The 23,075-nt window shown below is 41.0% G+C and overlaps 1 protein-coding gene across 1 annotated transcript; it reads right to left on the bottom strand.

The window, feature by feature from the left end:
* Window positions 1-122: 122 nt before the first annotated feature.
* Window positions 123-23,071, bottom strand: PCYOX1 (prenylcysteine oxidase 1). The gene is made up of 6 exons (XM_036748635.1): window positions 22,891-23,071; window positions 16,414-16,620; window positions 11,719-11,893; window positions 7,880-8,091; window positions 7,302-7,454; window positions 123-3,697 (listed from the first exon to the last, which is right to left on the bottom strand). The coding sequence occupies exons 1-6, from the start codon at window positions 23,024-23,026 to the stop codon at window positions 3,033-3,035; spliced, it is 1,548 nt and encodes a 515-aa protein (XP_036604530.1). The 5' UTR covers window positions 23,027-23,071; the 3' UTR covers window positions 123-3,032.
* Between the last annotated feature and the right edge of the window lie 4 nt (window positions 23,072-23,075).

Below are 23,075 nucleotides of genomic sequence, written 5' to 3'. Positions count from 1 at the left end.
TCCTTTAAATTTAAAAGTAATGTTCAACTGAAACCCAGGCAACTATTTAGAATATTAATACTAAGGCCATTTTGGCTTTTGTATTCTGTTTATATTAACACAGGTAAAATAAAGACACTGGACAGAGTGGCATATTTGTTTATTTTCATTTCACTGTGAGCAAGAAAAAAATAGAGGGAGGGTAGGTATATAAATCCTTAGCCAGGCCTTAATTAGGTTGAAAACTCCACAGGAAATCATTTGTAGGGTTAAGTTTTTTGGTGGGTTATTGGGGGTGAGGAGCAGGGCATAGTATTTCTTCCTCTAAAAGCTCAGGCTAGGATTCATATATAGGTTGTAATATTTAGGCCCCTGAGTTAGAATTATGAAAAAAAGTGACATGGCCTAAGCTTATCCTTTTAACAGTGTAGTGAGAAGCATGACAAGCAATGGGGATAAAACCTGTTCTGTGGTGACACAGCATTTCCACAAATGATCCACCCCCACCATTACCCAGAATAAGAAACACCATGAAAAAATCAGCCCACGAACCTTTTAACCCAGAATCATTGTTTTGCTATTAGCCTTCTGAACACCGGCGACCCTTTTAACAAAACAACCCTTTAAAAACACATACTGAGGCTCCACTGCATCATGAGCAAGCGTTATCTACTGATAACTGGTCTCCCCGGCATAACTTTATTACAGTGAGAGCACATCCTACTTGTCCTTAACATCTAAGTTTGCAATTGGTGCACTATCTCAAAGAAAAAGTAGCTAAAAGCAGTGTTAATGATAAGACATGATCTTACTCAAATCTTGTTATGTTACTCAGCCAGTCTTCAGCATATACGTGGGATGTTATGCTCTATACCCATCATCTGGAAGAATCTACAAAACGGGAAACAATGTTTTTTTTAAACCAATTCTTAACAATTAGCCTACGAATGCTAAAACAGATAGAGTGCCCTTCAACAACCACATCACACGTAAGCTCGATATCTGCCATTAAAAAATGTCAGCCATCTATCCCAAGGGCTTTGCAAACAGAATATTAAAGAGTGACATCCACTAATTAACGTTCAGTATACATAGCTGTGAAAGGCAAAATTTTATTGAGGTAACTGACTTCTGTGGTAGGACTGAGTTCTACAACCCTTCGGAGGGCTCTCCTCAGTGTTTTGTTGATAAAAAAAATCCCCTAATGTAACAAAGCAGTAATTTTCATTTGCTTTTTTGTATACAACCTAAGTTTTTGCTAGTTATCATTCACATGACTACTTCTAATTAAGTAGTTGATCTTCCCCTCTGACAGTAGGGAAACTGGGAATTGGCTCTGGTTGAGATTTTCTCCCCAGAAGCTGAGTGGCAACTCTCAAACTTCATTATATCAAGTATCCCAATGTTCTCTTCCCCCCTCCCAAAGCCTTAAGGTTAAAGGAAAGCTGGAAAAACAGTATGGAATATCTTTTTCATGTGAATCTCAATGCACATTTTTTCACTTTTTTTCTCTTTACTATTTTTGGAGTTGATTTTAAGAGGATTTTACATGAACACTTAAGCTATTTGCAATCTATTTTTTCCCAGGTGCGTAGAAGCCTACTATGGGTACTTATCACCCATTGGCTAATTTTGATCTATTTGCTCACTGAGCTTCGAAGGCTGTAGCAACTGCTCTAGATTATCTCAGAGCTATATAAAAATACACCTTTGTTAGGGATTAAAGAGCTGAAGGGGATCTTAAGGTGTGGAGTCCAACTCCACCATCTTTATAAATAAACTAAGGCCCAGAAAGGTTACTTAGCTTCCCAAGGGTTGACACACTTAGTAAGCATCTGAAGCAGAATTAAAACCCAGGTCTTACTCCAAGTCTAATGCTCTGTCTGGCTACACCATGTTGCAATCTGGTGTGATCCAGATGTGGTTGGCCTTGCTCCGGCCTTAACCTAAATCTTTCAGATGGAAGGCTGCTTCCAAAGTATTAGCTGTAGAAATGAGCTTTTTCAATTGTATACAATGGGGCAGAACTTTTAAAATGCCCATTTAGCTACCTACTTAAGAAAAATACAAAGGCAAGACCAACAGTTTAGAAGCATACACTTCTAAGGTACCTTTAAAAGAATCTTCGGTTTCATGAATTTTATTCTTAAAGTGGACCTGTGAATAAAGTGGACTCTGCTGAATAATAACACTACAGAGAAATAGTGGTTAAGTCAAACTTTAGAGATGTATTTGAGAATAGAAAGATTTCCTGACTCCCCCCGTGACAATAAAACTTACTCACTTTTGGTTTTCCTTCAAGATTGATTCTAGTGACTTTTGCCTTCATATCTTGGAGGATATAATATTAAAAAGTACCTGAGCCTTATCCTTTAAAAAAAAAAAAGCACAACAGAGCTATAGAATTGAGAATTTGGCCTTCAAAAAGTGTGTTTGGCAATGGCACATTTACAGTGAAGGGGGATAGGTCATATAGTACTGAAAAAGAAAATGAGTTTAGCCCATTACTGATAGCCTTCGGGTGCTGGATTATAAATCTCAGAGCTAGAAAGGAGAAGGCCTTAGAGATTATCTAATCCCACCCAGTCCCCTCATTTCCCAGATGAGGAAAATAAGAGCCTCATGTCCAAAATTAAACAAACTAGTAACTCTTGCCTCCAACTCCTATCTGAGCTCCTTCACAACTTCCACAAAACCAGCGAAGACTACTCCAAAGTTGGGAAAGGTTCCAAATTATAACACAACTGGTTTATCAAATTCCTTCCTTTTGTACCTAGTTTCAGCCTAGACTGAAAAAAGGTCCTTAAAGATTTACATAGTAGCTTTAAAGACAGAATTATGGGCAATGGCTACGTGTTAATCCTTGACTGAACCCTCTACCTCCTTCAAACCCACCACTGATTACTTTCATTTGACTAAGGATAATGACAAATCAACTATGTCTAATCAAATGCCAACATCCCTGGCTCACAGGGACTTGACCCTTCTTGTCATCTTGGGATTTCATTTGGAGGCATGAGAGGAAGGAGGGAGAAAAGGATGTTGGTGACACTTCAAAGCTCTGTTTTGAGTTTCTCATATAATCCTTCTTGGTCAATCATCTCCGTGTTCCCATACCAACGATGGTAGGCAAGGAGCGCTGCATTATGGGCTGCGATGGCACTCATCTCCATCGCACTTGCTGCCCACTCTATGGCATTGAGATAGTATATGCGATCATGGAGTATGATGGGTGGGCACTTTGCTGGAGGCTTATACTCAGGGTATGCAAGCCACTCCTGCTCCTCTACTGAATCATGAGATGCAAAGAGCAAATTAAGTTGCTCCTTGGTAAGGGATTCTGAGGAAAAGATTTTCCAAACAGCTGAATCGGTTGCTGGCTTAGATTGAGGATCAGCCTCTTTTCTCACAGGTGTTGCCAGTGAGATGCTGTAAATAAACGAATTTGGATTGTCGGTGGTGAAGACGTCAGAAAGGTACACACTATCAGTTGCTGTTAAGCCAAAGAAAAGTGGATTCAGTCGCCCATGAACAAGAGTAGACACCAAGTGGTAGTGGTGGTATTGGTGAAATTCCGGAATGGGTGGATCAAAGTTTAGAAAAGTGATATTGGATAATCTGCTGTTCAGCGGGGCAGCCACCATGATGATGTCGTAGAGGTCTGTGTTGATCCCTGAATCTGTTTTATAGGTGACTTCATATGCCTTCTTGGGTCCTCCTGGAGGGAAAAATGACATTTTCATTAAAATTTTTTGTAAGAGAAATAATGACCACACACTATTTCACAGTGCTGCAAAACTATTTTTATAGGATTGTTTTCTCAATTACCACAATGCATTTGAGAATTTTTCATCTTTAAAAGATAAAAGACTGTTCTTTGGCCTCCCCTCAATAGAACAACTCAGGAGAGAAATTACAGTGCCCTGCCAACAAATGCTAAAATATCACAGGACCTTTACTTTGGGGGATAAAATCATATTGGGGGAATAAAAAGGATCTCTTCTTACATATTAACACATTTGTGACTAGGTGGATATAATGAACACCACTCTCCATTTGTTCTACTTCTCCAACTGTTCCTTCATGATTACTGACCCTTTACCCCACCCTTTAATGTGGTCATTTTCTGAAGAAGATGTCCTCAGGGTTCTTGACTGGGAGTCCAAAGACCTCAGTTCAAACCCTCAGATAATTTACTTGTGTGACCCTGACCAACTCACTTCAGCTCTCTAGTCTCAGGTTCCTCATATGTAAAACGAGGGGCCTGAATCAGATGATCTCTGAGGTGCCTTCTAGCATTAAACCTATGGACTTCATGAAATCTTGCCTTGACAACTCTACCACTAAGAATCACAATGACCAAGGACCTCAGGCCTCTGAGTGGACTAACAGGCCCATGTCATCTGGCCCTAGAACCACTAGATTCTAGTGTTAACCACCCTCTGCCATTTTGCGATGAGGTTACAGAGATGGCACTGCATTCATGTTTGTTTAATCTTGTCTCTAGGGACCTACACACTAGAGTTGCCATCTGCTGTCATTAGGACTCAGAACTATCTGAAATCCAGAACCTTCTGGAGCAAAAGGACCATGGAAGGCTGGCAATACTGGGGACTGTTCCTAATATGTGCTAGCTTTCTGGGTATGCCTTCTTTCCTGCCATCTTGGAATGAGTTGGAACAGAATGTGAGTTCACACCAGTCTTGGGGAATCAAGCACCATGTGTTTACTTATGCATATATCCCAGCCTGAAATCCCTGCTACCTCCCCAGCCTCTGCAATGAGACACTCCAGAAGCTGATGCAGCTACTCTTGCACCAAACATCAAGCTCTGTTACCACAAGACCCTGGAGTGTGGAGCCACCAACTAACTGGTTTTTGCCCTATCCTACGGTTGGTATACTCCTCCTCTTCTAATCCCTGCAATCCATAGTTGCCATTTGCTAAAACTGAAGCCCTACATTCTTCTCCTACCTCTTCTTTACTCCATTCCTCCCCGGGGCCCTGCTTCCTGCTCTCTGGACTTCTTTCTCCACAGCTCTTCAGGAGCCTTCCCAACCCAGAAGAGCCCTCCATCCTTGCAACCTCACACCAGAAGCTTCTTCAGTCCCTACACCTTTCTCTGGTTAATCATCTCCAAGAACCTCAATTTTAAGAGAGGACTCACAGACCAGCAACGTTCACTTCTTTATCTGAACTCTGCTCCTGACTCTCCTCATTTCCTTCTCCACCATTCTCCTTCTATGTGGAGTCTTTCCCCATTAAAATGTAAGCTCCTTACAGGTAGGGATGGACAGTCATTGTTTTTGCTTCTATTTGTATCCCCAGTGTTTAGCACAGTGCCCTGGCATAGAGTAAGGACTTGACTGCCATCTCAGCCCTACTACTCTATATCTCTTTTCATCAGTACCATTATCTCAATGTACACCCCATCTACTTTAGGCCTTCACAAACTCTTGCTTCATCTATTGTAATAATGTGTTAATTGGTCCTGTACTTACACTACCTCCTCTTCAATTTACCTTCCAGATAAGCTCCCAATATTCTCTTCCTAAGGCACATACTTGACCATATCACTCTAACAATCAGAAAAATTCAAATCAAGACAACCTTTAAGACATTACCTTACACCCACTAAAGTGATATAATTAGCAAGAACAAAAAAGATAAAACAATCTATGTGTACAACAATTGGTGAGTGGCTAAATTATGTTTTATTAATCTAACAGAATATTATGGTGCCATAAAAATATTAAATGTGAAGCATATATGGAAATTTGGAAAGAGCTCCACAAATCAAAGTAGAATGGCAGGCCCAGAAGTATGTACACACAACCAATTGTATCTTTTAAAAAGAAAGCAAAGGCAAAGGTGGCAGAATTTCAGGTCAACCAAGGAGACATAAGACAAAAGCTTTTTTGGTTTTTTGTTGTTTATTAATTCATTTGGTTCTACCTTTTAAAGATTTTTTATACAATATTCTAATCTTTATTTTATTTTGTATGTTTAGTATACTACTTGCTTTTGTTGACAATTATTGCTGTAATAAAAACACTTTTAAGAAAATCTTTAGAGGTTCTCTATTGCCTTTAGAGGAAAAAAAAATATAAATACCTTAGCCTCATATTTAAGGCCTGACACAATCTGGCTCCAACCTACATTTTCATTCTCATTTCAAACAACTCATCTTTGCCTCAGTCACCACTTACATCTAGGTCCATTTCCAATTATGCTTTATTATTCAACTATCATCATTCCTTTTTATCTGGAACCATAATCAAATCAATGTTGCCCTTGTTACTTAGAAAGGGTGTTAATCTACGCCCCTCTGGCTCTACTTCCCACAAGTGTGACAATCCAAGCCAAAATATCCTTCCCTAGTCCTTAATTTACTACCTACCAGTTATCTCCCTCAATTAGAACATAAGTTCCTTGAGGGCAGGAACTACCTTTGTACATGAATCCACAATGCTTATCACTGTGCTCCACACATAGAAATCACTGAATAAATGTTTTTTCATCTATTCACCTTCATATTCTCTATGTCCTGGTCAAATCAGGCCAGGAGCTGTGGCCTAAAACTGATATTCCAAATCCCCAATATGTGCATTTGCCCAAATTGTCCCCCACAGCTAAAATACACCTGCCTCTTCATTTCCAGGGCATCTAGATGGTGAAGCACATACAGCACCGGGCCTAGAGTCAGGAAGAGTCATCTTCATGAGCTCAAATCTGGCCTCAGACACCCACTCAGCTGAGTGACCCGGCACAAGTCACTTAACCCTGTTCGCCTCAGTTCCCTCATCTGGAAAATGAGCTGGGGAAGGAAACCGCAAACCATTCCAGTATCTTTGCTAAGAAAACCCCAAATGGGGTCATGAAGAGTCAGAAACGATTTAACAACAACTTCATCTCTCATTCTCATAATATTTATCTTCCTTCAGGGCTCAGGGCAGGTGCCGCCTCCTTTTTGAAGTTTGAGGTCATTCCATCTCACCCTTCAGCCCGAATTACCTTGAATTTATTTATCTACATGGAGGTTTTATACTACAAATATAGTGTGAGCTCTTGGAGGGTTAGGGACTGTTTTAATTTTTGGTTTTGTATTCTGAGTGCCTAGTACACAGTAGGTGCTTAATCAATGCCTGTTAAATTGAAATGAACACACAAACGGTAAATTTGGGAGGGTGGAGTGGAGAGGAAAAGAAAGACCTCTGACTGTCCCATCCCTTCCCCCTCCCACCCCACCCTCCCAGCACTAAATAATCATCTTCTAGAAGAGTTTAGGAGGAAAAAACTAAAAAACCTGCAGAGAAGCTTACCTGTCTGTGTGGTCCTTGCTTTCTCCTCTATGTGCATAACTGAGCCAGAGATAAGTGAAGCTTTTGAAAACTGAAGGAGCTCTTCGCAAACACGTTTATTTCCACCTTCTACAGCCCATAGGCCAGAGTCTATACCTGCCAAGGACACTGCGCCTATCAGAGGGGAAAAAAACGTTTAAAAAGGCAGACAGGCCACAAAAAAGGGCTTCCATCCAACCAGTTTCCCCAAATTTGTCAGCATTGCATCACAGCTCAGAATAGCAATGGGATGGATGAAGTTATGTTTAGATTTTTCATAGTTCCTCACCAAAGAATCAGGAGCTAGAAGAAGGCTGATTCTATGTGAGTTTCATCTCTATTTCCATTAGATATTTGCTAGGTCTTCTCTAAACAGAGAGCCAAGGAACAGACTGTCCTCTGTTGCACATGGACATTCTGTGGTCTTGTAGAACAAAAGCTATTCTCTCTACCACGGAGATGATACAAGGAGGCCAGGGCTCTTATAACCACAGCCACAACCCTTTTACAAAACACATTTCCTTGAGGAGATCCAAAGCAAACTGAATGTGCTGGCTTACCTACAAAGCCATTGATGCCTGTGTTCTGCCCATAATTGAACCTCGTGACGGGAGCAACAATTTCACTGAGGAATTTCTCTGAGAAGCCTGCTTTCTGCATAGACTGGAGAATGGTCTTGTTGAGCATTCCAGCGAATTCATCCCCTCCTAGGGCATGCATCAAGCCTTCCACGCTACTAAAAGAGTAGTCATGGGACTGATAGCGGTAAATCCTTCAGTGAAAAAAGGGGAAAAGGCCATAAGCACCAAAGAGAATGATTCCTGACCCCAGAGCCTGTGTTTCCAGAGGTTTGTCAGCATGAGAGCGGTGGGGAAGGGGTAGGGATAGAAGAAAGAAGAAATGGTATCATGAAATCAAAAATATTTCTAGCCCTAGTGCCTTTCCTAAGTTTCAGTCCCTGGTCTTCTACTGCTTTCTGGCTCTATCTATCTTTTTTTGGTTCTACAATCACCATACATTCAACATGTTCCTAAAACCAAGTGCATATTCCTCTGCAGAGAGGGAGAGAGACAGAGAGAGACAGACAGATAAGACAGACTGCAGACAGAGACACGGAGAGCGAGGAAATGAGAGGGAGGAGGAAGTAGAAAAGAGGAAGGAAGGAAGGAAGAAACTGATTAGAAAACTTTCCTAATTCTTTCAGAGATCTTATTATCTTCTCCCTATCACCATCTTTGACATCTTCCTAACTTTCATATCCAGTCAGCCACCAATTTCTATCAATTCTTCTTTCAAAATATCTCATTTCCTTCCATTATATTCCCACAGCCACAGCCTTGGTTTAAGCATGGACTAGGGCAACAATAGTTCTCCCTTACTCAAATCTCTTCCTCATCCAATCCATCCTATACATTATTACCAGATAAATCTTACTGAAACACCCCTTCCATCAAGACAGTCTTCTACTCAAAAACCTGTGGTTCCTCTTGCCTACATCAAACTTATCCAACCAAATTAAAATGTAATTGGGAAATGTTTAAACACATAAAAATACAATAAAACATAGATAATGTTAACCTATGATTTTCTAAGTCAATATGCAGCCTGCAGGAATCTGTTTTTATTTGAGTTTGACACTACTAATCTAGTCCACCCGCACCCCCACCTATTTTATAGATTAAGGTGAGACCCACAGAGGTCAAGGGCCTCGCTAGAACTCACACAGGTGGAACAGAGCTGGAATTATACTCTAAATCTAGCCTTCACTCCACAATACCCACACCACCTCACCTACAGAAATTCAAAAAAGAGAAGGCAGAGGGAAAGGGAGGAGGAGGAGATAAAGGGAGGGAGAGGAGAATGAGAGGGGAGGAGGAAGAGGGAGAGGGGGAGAGAGAGAAAGAGAGAGAGAGGAGGGAGAGAGAAAGAGAGAGAGAGATAGCCAAGTGCTGTAGAAAAAGATTTCATGAAAGAGGTGGGATTTGGGTACTTTGAAAAGGGTGAAAGGCCCAATAGAATTGCAGTGGAAAAATGACCAACAGTGAGGAGCAAAGAAAGAGAAGAGTGGGCCAGCCTATGGATGGCCTGGGAAACCAGTCAGCTAACACCAGACTTTTCCCCAAAAATGAGTCACCCCAGGGCTGCTTGTCGTACACTAGTCTTCCCTGCTGACTTTGTTAATAAGTCACCGGAAGCCACTCCGCGGTATTTTGCCCAATACATTCTAGCATTGTGTAAATGAATTTTTAACACTAATGACTACCAATGAGGTAGCAAGATACCCTGAAGGAAAATGGATTCTCCAGGCCAGTTTCAAGGGAAGCCAAAGGGCTTTTTCTTGGGCGAAACCTTCTACCTCTATCCCCGCCACCACCTCCACCACCCCCATGTAAAAAATGTGAGCAAAGCCTTAGGAGTCTGTGCTGCTCAAAGAAACTGAACACTGATGAAAACATCTTGCAATCATATGATATTCAGATCTGGCAAGAATTATGATGCGACGAAACACAGGTAAATCAAGCGCTCCAGCTCCAGAGCCACTTGGTAATTCCCAGCCCTAGCTTTGTCTTAATCTGGGACTTCCCCAAATATTCCAGGAGGTACTATGAATTTTGAAAAGAAAATTCTGATTTGCTTCAATAATAAAAATATATCACATGGTACTTTTCAACCAATCAACAAACACTTATTAAGCATTTACTATGTGCTAGGCACTGTGCTAAGTGTTAGGTACACAAAGAAAAGCTAAAAGTAGCTGCCTTCAGGGATCTTATATTCTAATGAAGGAAACAACATGCAAATAGATACATACAAGCAGCGAGGTGGTGAAGAAAGGAGGACCTGAGTTCAAATCTAACTTTAGACACTTACTAGCTGTGTGACCCTGGGCAAGTCACTTAACCCCAGCTGCCTCCAAAAAAAGAAGATACATTTATTTTGTCATGTAATCAAACAGTGAAGGAGATGAGATGGTCACAACTCCAAAAAGTTTGGGGACTAAGACAGTTTACTGTAAGCCTCCTGGGGAGCCAAGACTCATTCTTCTTTGCGTCTACAGTACCTAGCATACAGCAGATACTGCATAAAGGTATGCTGCTTAACTAAATTAAATCAAAACACAATTTCCAAAACTCTGAGACTCATCTGTTGCTGGTTGCTAGTTCTTGTTTAAGGCTTATTCACTGCTACAATTGGCCCAAGAGAGGTTCCTCCTCTGTTACTCAAACGAGCAATTCCTTACTTGCTGAAAAACCCCCAGAGACAAGGTACCTGTACAACAGCCCAGCCCAATCAGCCTGGCTCATGGGGCCTGTAGGAACAAGTTACCTACTGACTTTTAAAAGGAGAACTTTGTCTCTGGGTTGATGACCGATTCACAAACATTTGCTCCTTCTAATTAATGTCTTCAGTGGCCCTGGCAGATCTTTCAGAAGAAAATCACTATGGTGACACATCACGGACTCCAAAGAAATACCAAAAAAGGAAAATTTCATAAACCCATAAATTAAGGTTTGAGGAAGAAAGAAATCTGTGAAACTTATCAGAAGGCTGAAGAAATAACGACATGTTTATCCCAGTGGAGCTAAGGAGTGGATTATGTGACATGGCACGTAATTTGATATTTTGGCACTTTGTTCACTTGGCAGGGCAATCGTGGTAATAAATTATTACTCCTGCCACCATCTTGTATACACATGCTTCCTTCTCCACAAAGTTGAAATTAGTCATTCCAATAAGCACATACTCCCCGACCCATCCCTAACCCTAAATTTATTCCTAATCCTAATCCCACCTCAAATTAGGCTGTCTTGAAAGAAAATTAGGCTGTAGGTAAATATGAGAGCTAAATAACTATATAAGACCCATAAAGAGGCAGCCTGGTATTGCAAAAAGAGCATTTGACCTGGGAATTAGGATACCTGAGTTCCAATTCAGATTTGATCCTTGCTGTGTGGCTCTGGGTAATCACTTCACTTCTCTCCCTGAAATGAGGGTAATGATGACGAGATCTCCTACCTCAAAGGGTTGTGGTGAAGAAAGCCTCCTGTGAGCTTTTAAGTGGTATGAAAAGCAAGTCACTCTTCAAGTTGCTGTTGTTGCTAACTGATAAGCTGCTAACCTGTCATGGTGACATGGCCTAATATGGGCAAGTCTAGAAAGTCTGAATACCTTCTACCCCTGCTAGCCTGGCTTTAACAAGCATTGCCACATTCCTCAAGAACATTTCTCCAACTGGAACGATCCCCCTCCACTTTGTGAATGGGGAAAATCTCTCCAGTGGTCCCTACAATTTTCATGACAATACTACACAGTCACTGGGAAATCTGGGAAGCAAAATCCCATAACTGGAATTCCTAAAGTCCAGAAAGTTAAAAAAAAATTATGATAAAACAATTACCTCATAAACTTGTCAAAGATATCTTCCATCCACATATGCATCCGGAGAAACTGAAATCCATAGTGCCAGACAAGCTTGATCATGTTAATGATGAACCAACTGCTCTCTTCAAACACAAGATGCTCTCCATTATGAATACCCATGAGGCCATCAACACACTGAACAGTAGGGAGATCTGCAAAAACAGAAAGGGAAAGCATGTGCATCTTGGATATCACCTTAAGAAGTAGTCTAATACAATACTTTGCATGAATTGATAGTAGGACAAAATAAGCAGGACCAAGAGGACAATGTATATAATTACCACGATGTTGCTGTTGTCATTCAGTCATATCTGATTCTTCATGACCCCATTTGGGGTTTTCTTGGCAAAGATACTGGAGCAGTTTGTCATTTCCTTCTCCAGCTCATTTTACAGATGAGGAAACTGAGGCAAACAGGATTAAGTGACTTGGCCAGGGTCACAAATCTAGTAAGTATCTGATGCCAGATTTGAACTCAAGAAGAAGAGTCTTCCTAACTCCAGGCCCAGCACTTTATCCACTGAGCCACCTAGCTGCCCAAAAGCCACAATACTTATAAAGAAAAAACACTGAAAAGCTCCAAAACTCTGGTCAATGCAGTGACTAACCACAACCTGAGAGGACTGATGTTTCTCAGATTCCAAATGGAAGCAGAATGAGGCATCCATTTTCAAACATGACCAATGTATTGATTTGTTTTGCTCAACTACCTTTGTTTGTTATGGAAGATTCTACTGAAGAAGGGGGAGTTATTAGGAAGATTGGGAAGTGTCAGTATCATAAGGAAAAAAGGAGCATCAACAAGACAATTTTTAGAAAGGGAAATCTATCAGAAAAAAACCCTTCCCATATCTAGAAGCTAACTGTAGAAACTCAGACTTTCAGTTCAGGAGCTAAGCAGGGATTTCAAATAGGAAGAGCTAATTCAAGCAATCTACTAGCATATTACATATATACACATATATATATATATATATATATACATATATATATGTGTGTGTGTGTGTGTGTGTATATATATATATATATATATACACATACACACACGTATATAAACACATATACTTACTATATGCCAGGGACTAATATTCAGGGAATCTTAGAATTGGGAGGGACCCCTGCTTCCCCAACTGCATCCTTAATATGCAGAATCTGAACATAAACAGAATCCTTTTTTTAAAATTCCCTTCAATATTCCATTTCTTTTCCCCTTGATTCCTGCATGGATCCTCATCTCATGTTTTAACTATGATTCCGTTTCCCCTAATATGCATTTCTGTCATTCATACTTTGGCTTCTGTTTACTGCCACCTCACCCAGGCTGACCAGACTGAGACTGTGATATGTACATGCACATACATATATGTATAGGCTGCAAAAAGGGGGGAAGAGAGAAAGGGAGGGAAGGAGGAAAGGAAAAGGGGGGTGGGAACAGAGAGACAGAGAGAAAGAAAAGTAGAGAGAGGATGCATGTGTGTGTCTGTGTCTGTGCAGGATGAAGAAGGGAGAGGAGGCCTCCTAACAGAAACTTGCTTTTCGGATCAATGGCTTGGGAGTCAGAAAACTGCATTTCTTAGCCCTGGCTCTGCCACTAATGTGACTGAAGACAAATCACCTTACCTGCTCTGGACCTTGGCATCTTCACCCATAAAATGAGAGGGTTGGCCAAGATAATTTCTAAAGTTCCTGCCAACTCTGAAGCTAGATTACACAATCTACAAGAAAACCTTAGGCACACTCTTTGTGACATACCCTGCTTCCATTCTAATTGTCTTTATATGCGTATGTGTGTACATACGCATATAAATATATACATATAAATATACACATGTATATACATACGCATGTGTATACATCCATATGTCCATTTGTTATTGCTATTCAGTCAATTCTGACTCTTCATGACCCCATAAAGGGTTTTCTTGGCAAAGATACTGGAGTGATTTGTCATTTCCTTCTCCAGCGGATTAAGGCAAAGAAGTTAAGTGATTTGCCTAGGGTCACACAGCTAGTACATGTCTTAGGCTGGATTTGATCTCAGGTCTTCCTGACACCAGGCCTAGTGCTATATCCCATAAGCCACCTAGCTGCCCTGTGTGTGTATACGTACACACATACATATGTGTACATATATACACATACATATGTGTGTGTATATACATGTATATATACACACATATGTGTGTGTTTCTTTTATTGAACTTTTACTCCCTGGTTTTGGTTTGTGGTTGCTGAGTTATTTCAGTCATGTCTGACTCTTCATGACCCTATTTGGGATTTTCTTGGCAAAGATAATGGAGTGGTTGGCCATTTCCTTCCCCAGCTCATCTTACAGATGAGGAAACTGAGGCAAACAGAATTAAGTAACTTGACAAGGGACATACAACTAGTAAGTGTGTAAGACCAAATCTGAACTCAGGTCTTCCTGACTCCAAGCCCAGAACTCTATCCACTGTACCACCCAGCTGCCTCAAGTATCAAGTACTCCCCGATATTTCTGCTTATTGATCCCAATTTTGCTCTCTGGAGCCAGAGTGTCATTCTATCTCTCTTCCAGATGAGAGTCCTTCAAATAAATATCTTATGAAAGATACACTATCATGACCCCCTTCAGGATCCTCCAGGCTCAACATTTCTAAGTTGTTCAAGCATTCCCTCCTATGATACAGCTGGTAGTCCTTCAGGGGGCGAGCCCCCCTCCTCTGGATATGCTCCAGTTAGTCAATGTTCTTCCTAACACGGGCATTGAGAACTGACTGCAAAAACTCCAGATGCCATCTGAGAGTGGTAGGGTCCACTGAATCACAAAACCAAGAAATGCAAACGTTCGAAGGGACCTTAGAGGCTGAAATCCTGGCTCTGCCAATGCTTGTATGTGTGACCTCGGGTAAGTCATATGGCCTCTACAGGTCTCAGTTTCTTTATCAGCAAAAGGTCAGGGTTAAGCTTGATGATCACTAAAGTCCCTTCAAGCTTCTTGATTGCTATTAGCTTATATCCAGAGAAAGGAAAGGAAAAGTCCAGGAAATAAAGCAGTTTACTGAAAGCCAAAGGCTTAGCAGGCATATTTGGGTTTGAATTATTTAAACGGATGCTCTCTTAGGTTTCAATATTAACTCTGTTGTAAATATTTGCCCAAAATGTAGCCAGCATGGTAGGTCTAAGACACTAACCTCCCTGAAATTTTTTTCTATCAATGTTTAACTGAATTTACATGTGTATCTACTCTCTGATTAGAACATCGGCTATTTGATATTTCATAACCGGGCGATGTGCCATTTTGTTCAGGTCTAGAGCCAACCAGCATGATGTAGGTAAAAACAGCAGTAGTTCTGGAGGCAGCGGTCCTAGGTTCAAATCTTAGGTCCTCTCCTTACCATCAGTATGACCTTTGGCAAGGTCTGAAATCAGTGAGTCACAACAGAATTTTTCAGAATGAAAATCAGCATGGGAATCAGTTTATTCTGTGTAACTGAATATTCTGGATAACTGAATGAAGACCAGGCATAATACAAAACTTTCCAACTTTGAACCTGCACCCCTAAATCCTCTTCTCTCCCCGGGCAGCTCTCTCAATTCCCAGCCCTGCCTACCAAATCTTGCACCTTCGAATAGGAAGGCTAACAGTGCTGAAGAAAAGCCAGAAAATCCTGAATTTGAATCCTGCCTCAGACATTTATTAGCTGTTTGACCCTGCGGTAAGACACTTAATCTCTCTCTGCCTCAGTTTCCTTATTGGTAAAATAGCACCCACAAGGTAATTGGGAGGATCAAGTGAGATTAATATCTATAAAGCATCTTGAAAACTTTAAAGTGGCATTTAAATGCTAGCAATTATTCTTCCATGAAGCCCCAAGACCTGGGTTCAAGTGCCGTCTCTAACATGTGGCCGGGGGCAAATTCCTTAATCTCTCAGCACTCTGAAAAGCCATGTAACACTATAAATTGCAGAGAAATTGGTGACCTACACTGCTAGATGATGTTTCCTCACTTGGGAGTCCTCTACGCCCATGAAATCACAGATGTCCCTATCCTGGGCATCATCATCATCATCCTCATTAATTACTATAATTAATTATTAATAATTATATGCAATAATTAGTAATAGTAATGTATATTTATATGTCATAATTTTATTATATTATGATTACTGCTATTGTTACTATTATTATTATTATAGTGGAATGAACACTATGTGGAGTCACAAGACCGATGGTCTAGAGTGGGCTGGCACTAAAAACGCCTCTGCCACTAACCAGCTGCATGACCTTTTACAAATCCCTTTCCTTCTCTGATACTTCTCCATCAGGAAAGAAGGGAGTTTCCCATTTTGCAGTATCATGATTTTAAGAGATGCAGAGTCAGTGGCTAATGAACACACCCTTGAGGGCCACCACGGTACTTCCCCTGTGGCAGCTCTCAATCACTCAGAAATAGACTTAAGTTAACAGAACACTTTCCCCACCACCACTATTTGAAATAGCATCAACATGTTTCCCAAGGCATTACCTTGGGCTGTTACAGAAAAGGGAAAGATGATGGAATGGTTTTTTCCCAACTAATTTCTCTTGGAAAAAAAAAAGGAAAGAAAGACAAATCTTAATAATGCTGGAGTTCCAGTTCTATCACCAGACGACATCATCCTACTCTAAGAGCAGAAAACCCTACGTACCCAATTCCTTGACAAAGCGCTTCATGTGCAGATTTAGGGGATGTATGATAGAACCTCCGGACTCGTAGCCTCGCCCTTTCACGTCAAGAGTAGCCAGACGGCCTCCAACCTTTCCTTTCTCAAACACATGAATCTTCACTTCTTTCCCAAATTTCTGGCGTAGGTAGTACGACGCTGCAGTGCCACCAATTCCAGCTCCAATAACAGCTGGAGGGAAAAAAAAAAGTAATGAGAGAATTATATTCCTTCCTGAAATCAAGGTTAGCAGGTGGTTTTTCTTTCTGTTTTCAAGTTTTCTGTTGTTATTACTGTTTTTGATCAGACTTGGAATTTTATAATTTATATATTTTTATACTTTTATATTTTTTGTCAAGTTTCCTCAGCTTGAGGAAATCCCTTCTGCCAATAGAGATGGGCAAGTCTTCATCAACTCCTTGTCTTAAAGAAAGCAGCCTGGGGTCCTGAGAAGTTAAAGAACTTGCCAAGGTCACACAGCAGGAAGGTGCCAGAGGCAGGGCCTGAATCCAGCTCTTCGTAATGCTGGAGCAGGTTGTCTCTCCATTATGCCACACTGCCTCTCTTAGAGTTTTCACTCAGATGCAGGTGAGACCTCTCTAGTTGTCTCACTAAACAGTGGATCTGGGTTAGGAGACCCAGTTGTGATGTCCAGGTCTATCATTTACAAGCTGTGTGACCTTGGGCAAATCACTTAAGATGAATTTTGTTTTCCTCACCAGTAAAAATTCAATACAGCCAACATTTATTAAGCAACTATGGGCTGAGCATTGGGCTAAGTGCCAAAAAATAATACTCATACTATTCATCTCATGGGTTATGACAGGTGAAAAGAAAGGCAAAGCACTTCATAAACTTTAAAGTGTCAGCAACATTTCTGTTATTATTAACTGGAACTAAGGGGAAAGAAAGATGGGGGCCACAGAGACTCTTGAAACTGATACCAGTAAGGAGATATGGGTATTGGCAACCAAGGCAGGTAGCAGGAGGGAAATAAGAAAACCAATAGTGTTGCAGTCAAAGGTCTCCTTACAACATGGTTCTGCTACTATGACCATCAGCAAATTATTTAATTATCAGTTTTAATTTTTCTTATCTATAAAATGAAGGAGTTGGACAAGGCAAAACTCTAAGGTTTCATCTAGCTCGAAATATATGATCCTATGAATTCTAGACTATAGATAAGCAAGATAGGCTTAGGAAAGTGGTATTTGCAGGAAAGTACAATACACAGCACTTTTTAATATTACTTATTACAAAGGAAAAGTTCTGCTCTTATATTTACTTTGTATTTTGTTATATTTATTTTGTGCAAAATATTTTGTACACAAATATTTATGACAGCTCTTTGTCTCATGGCAAAGAACTGGAAATAAGAGGGTTGCCCATTAACTGAGAAATGGCTAAACAAATTATGGCATATAAATAGAATTGAATATTATGGTGCCATAGGAAATAATGAAAGGAAGGGTTTCAGAGAAACCTGAGAAGACTTTAGAAACTGATACAAAGTGAAATGAACAGAACCAGAAGAACAATTTAAACTATAACAATAACAATTTGAAAGATTTAAGAACTCTAATCAAAACAATGGTCAACCCCAATTCCAGATGACCAGTAATGACAAATCTCATCCTGACAGAAAGGTAATGGACTAAATATGAAGAATAACACTTCTGGAAATGCCCAGTGTGGGAATTTGACTAGGCATATTTGTTACATGCGTTTGTTTTTCTTTTTCCAATGGGAAGAGGAAGGGAAAGATAGGAAGGGGAGAAAATAAATGTTTGTTAAGTGAAACAAAATTTAAAATATTACTTTTTATATGTACAGAACCGAAGGAATGAAAAAAAGTGGAAGACAATGTGAAATATCTCATTGGAAAAACCACTGACCTGGAAAATAGATCCAGGAGAGATAATTTAAAAATTATTGGACTACCTGAAAGCCATGATCAATAAAAGACCCTAGATATCAACTTTCAAGAAATTATCAAGGAGAACTGCCCTGATATTCTAGAGCCACAGGGCAAAATAGAAATTGAAAGAATCCACCAAACGCCTCCTCAAATAGATCCCAAAAAGAAATCTCCTAGGAATATTGTCGCCAAATTCCAGAGCTCCCAGATCAAGGAGAAAATACTGCAAGCAGCCAGAAAGAAACAATTTGAGTATTGTGGAAACCCAATCAGAATAACCCAAGATCTAGCAGCTTCTACATTAAGAGATCGAAGGGCTTGGAATACGATATTCCGGAGGTCAATGGAGCTAGGATTAAAACCAAGAATCACCTACCCAGCAAAACTGAGTATCATGCTCCAAGGCAAAATATGGACTTTCAATAAAATAGAGGACTTTCAAGCTTTCTCAGTGAAAAGACCAGAGCTGAATAGAAAATTTGACTTTCAAACACAAGAATCAAGAGACACATGAAAAGGTAATCAAGAAAAAGAAATCGCAAGGGACTTGCTAAAGTTGAACTGTTTTGTTTACATTCCTACATGGAAAGATGATGTGTATGATTCATGAGACCTCAGGATTAGGCTAGCTAAAGGGAATATGCATATATATATATATATGTGTGTATGTATGTATGTGTATATATGTGGATGTATATGTATATATATGTATGTGTGTATATGTATATAGAGAGAGAGAGGGCACAGGGTGAGCTGAAGATGATGGGATGATATCTAAAAGAAACAAAATCAAATTAAGGGATGAAAGAGGAATATACTGAGAGAGGGAGAAAGGGAGAGATAGAATGGGGTAAATTATCTTGCATAAAAGTGGCAAGAAAAAGCAGTTCTGCAGGAAGGGAAGAGAAGGCAGGTGAGGGGGAATGAGTGAATCTTGCTCTCATCAGATTTGACCTGAGGAGGGAATACCATATACACTCAATTGGGTATCTTACCCCACAGGAAAGAAGAAGGAAGAAGATAAAAAAGGGGGAATGATAGAAGGGAGGGCAGATGAGGGAGGAGGTAATCAAAAACAAACATTTTCAAAAAGGGACAGGGTCAAGGGAGAAAATTGGATAAAGGGGGATAGGTTAGGAAGGAGCAAAATATAGTTAGTCTTTCACAACATGAGTATTGTGGAAGGGTTATTATACATAATGATATGCATGTGGCCTATGTTGAATTGCTTGACTTCTTAGGGAGGGTGGATGGGAAGGGAAGAGGGGAGAGAATTTGGAACTCAAAGTTTTAAAAACAGATGTTCAAAAACAACAAAAAAAAAGTTTTTGCATGCAACTAGAAAATAAGATACACAGGCAATGGGGCATAGAAATTTATCTTGCCCTACAAGAAAGGAAAGGAAAAAGGGATGGGAGGGGAGTGGGGTGACAGAAGGGAGGGCTGACTGGGGAACAGGGCAACCAGAATATACGCCATCTTGGAGTGGGGGGGAGGGTAGAAATGGGGAGAAAATTTGTAATTCAAACTCTTGTGAAAATCAATGCTGAAAACTAAATATATTAAATAAATTAAATTTAAAGAAAAAAAATAAAAGAGTGACTCCAAAAAAAAAATAGAAAATCCCACCATCCACAGTACAAAGAGATTTATTTTGTGATAAGTCAAATTGTATTCACCTACCATCAGAGGTTCAAAGCCTCTGATGAACCACAGGGCAAAATTCTTAAGAAGTATGAGAGTAGGAAGAAGGGACTGTGTGATTTTGTTTTTTTAAAAAATTTATTTATTTGCTTCAGTTTTCAACATTCACTTCTGTAAGATTTTGAGTTCTAAATTTTCTTCCCCTCCCTGCAATGTGATATAGACTATACACGTGGGATTGTGTAATTTTCAAACCTTGTGACCAAGGATAGGGGAAGAACAATAACTGAGACTTTTAACCAAAATGCTCCACCCCGTACAAAAGCAGAGATGTGCCAATTGATATTAGTCAAATACAAGCTGATTTAGCAACAATATTAGCACTTGTCAAACCTCTCCCTGAGCCCAGGCCATGAGAAAAGAATACATGATGCACTATCTGGTACCGTATACAACTTTGGCAGATGAGGCCTTCATTGACTGCACGGCCTTGAATGTGTGATAGAATATAACACATTTTGTTCCAGTGATAAGTTTCTCTCGTCTTAGCCAGTTTGGTCCTCAAACAACAGACATTTTATACAGACAGTCAGTCCATCTCTGAGCTCCATAGTCAAGCTCTTCCAGCTTGGGAGGTCCTGACAGAATCTGCTAACATAGCCCACAGGGAAACTGGAGTTATACTCCCACTGTGATAAGACACTGAAGGATTTTATGGAAGGACAGAGACATACATATGTTAATGACTGCACAGTATACCATTTCAAACAAGAGGCAGGAGAGGTAACCAGTAAGGTAATTTGACCTAAGACAAAAACAGACTTATCTAAGGCAACTGAAGGATTCAGGTTAGAATAGAGTCAGGACAAGGCTAGCCAACTGGTCCCAGAGGCCTTCAAGGCAACAAATTCAACCTGACTTACCATAAAATAAACACCTAAGTGCCATGAAGAACTTTTTTGGGGGGATGCATATTAAGGGATTATTTATCAGAAGAGAGACACGGAAGTCTTTCTGACTCAGTGGCTCTCTAACAGGGCTCTGTATTTCTCTAATACCATGTTTCCTTTCTGACCCTGGGCAAATTACTTAACCTTTCAGTGCCTCAGTCTACCCTCTTAAACAATAAAATGCAAATAAGTGTGGTTCTGCATCTGTAGGGTGCGTTATCTATACCAAAGAAATAACGAATATGATGCAAAAAGGAGTGATTATTAAAATATGCCACTCACTTCACAACTCTTCATTTCATCTCTGTAGCAGCTATATACCTGGCCCCCCAAAAGTCTAAAAGGCCTTTGTTACCACCAGAAACCAGGAAGAAATAGCCTCCGGACTCACTTATTCTCTTCTGTATCTAAATAATTACTTATGTGTTATTTTTGATCTATGCAATTCTCATCACCAATACATAAGAGTATCCAAAGAACAATCTGTGCTCCTGGCTGGCAGTTTACTCCAAAGAGCTGAGGAAAGGGCTTCTGAGGTCCAAGATACAAAGCAAGTGACCTACTTCTGTGCTTCTCCAACCCCCATGAGCTCTCTACAAATGGTTGAGTTTGGAGCCATCAAGAGAGGCAGTCTAGTGTAGTAAAAGGGAAAAAAATTATCCAACCCGCAGTCAGAAGACCTATATTCCAACACCAGCTCTAAAACTCCCCACCCTTCTCACTGTGGTCAAGTCTGCCTGTGGCTAAGCCTCACTCATCCTCACCTGCAAAATGAGCAAGTCAATGCTTGCATGCCCTACTCCAAGGGGAATCTTGCAAGGAAAGAAGGCATTGTACAAACATGAGTTATTATCAGGTTTGCTTGCAGAAGAGGCCACCCTTATGGGCCTTCACAAAGCCCTCTCTTTGCTCCCTATTCAGGATGCTAAAGGAGTCTACGGGTCTGGGTAGCCTTACCTGTCATCTAGGACCTATTCTCCTTCCCTGCTCACTCATATTCCTAGACTGCATTTCTTTACCCTGAAAAGTCTGGTTCTCATTCTGTAAAGTGGGGAGGGGAATAAGCATCTAGGATTTCGAGCTGGATGTCAAGAAATCATCTGGAACTGCCCTGCTGCTCTACAGATTAGGAAGTGGAGGCCCAGGAATGAATGAGCCAGGATTCCATGGCCTCTAAGGTCTGTTTCAGCTCCAAACCTGGGATCACAAAAGCCTCCCTCCTGTTTAGTCGGCCCCACCATCCAGCACCGACCTCACCCGGCACAGTCAAGTAGAAAAGAACACTGTATGTACAGTAACAAAATGTCAGAGCTGAAAGTAGCCTTTCAGCATTGGTAGGAGGAGTCTCCTCCACCAACGAAATAACAAGGCGGACGCAAATTTAAAAATAAAAAGAGATAATGTTAAAATACGCCACTCCACCACTCTTCTGGTTTCATCTCCTCTGCCTACCTGGCCCATTAGACAGAGAAGGAAAACTGAGGCCCTGCACGATGGAGCAATTTTTGCCTAAGATCGTACAACCGGTAGGGCTGAGAGTCAGACCCCCATCTTCTGGCTTGCAGACCGGCGATCCTTCCCCTATTTCACGGCTGCCCCTAGAATCGGAGCTAATCCCGACTCAGCTACGAACTAGTTTGGCTGGTCTGGGTGCAAGTGGCTTTCCCGTTCCTGGCCTCAGTTTCCCCATCTATATTCCCAGCCCATGCCGGATCAGAGAGTCTTTAGTGGCAGGCTCTAATATCTATCCTTTTTAATTTTTTTTTTTTTTTTTTTTTGCAGCTAGCGCTGAAATCACTGTGCCCCGGCGCGGGCCTTACCCCTTCCAGCTCGGGACAAAGGGTGTGCAAAAGAGAGCTGCGCTGTGAACGCGAGTGGGGGCTGGGGGGGTAGGCACGCACCCCTCCTTTGCTCCCTCCCTCCCTCCCTCGGCATGCCCGGCTCTCCTACCAATCTTTTCCGGCGGAGCGCGCAGTTCTCCTAGGACGGGGCCACAGAGCAGCAGCAACAGCAACGCCAGCACTGGAGGCCCCGTGAGGCCCTGGGAGGCGGCCGGGCGCGCGCGCGGAACCCCGTCGTCTGCCATGGCCTCGCACGCTCGCTAGCTCGCGCACTAATGCCGGGGTGCAGCCAGG

This window comes from Trichosurus vulpecula, chromosome 3 (assembly GCF_011100635.1).
Source record: "Trichosurus vulpecula isolate mTriVul1 chromosome 3, mTriVul1.pri, whole genome shotgun sequence".
Classification (NCBI taxonomy): Eukaryota; Metazoa; Chordata; class Mammalia; order Diprotodontia; family Phalangeridae; genus Trichosurus; species Trichosurus vulpecula.
This window is presented reverse-complemented; position numbering and strand designations above follow the sequence as displayed.

What these genes read in the sequence shown, in the direction of transcription:
- PCYOX1 (XM_036748635.1), bottom strand. Translation starts at nt 23,026, where the DNA reads ATGGCAGACGACGGGGTTCCGCGCGCGCGCCCGGCCGCCTCCCAGGGC. An exon ending in AGGCATCAATGGCTTTGTAG is followed by an intron (nt 7,455 to 7,879) that starts GTAAGCCAGCAC and finishes CCCCTCTGATAG; the next exon opens with GCGCAGTGTCCTTGGCAGGT. An exon ending in AGCAAGGACCACACAGACAG is followed by an intron (nt 3,698 to 7,301) that starts GTAAGCTTCTCT and finishes TTTTCCCTCCAG; the next exon opens with GAGGACCCAAGAAGGCATAT.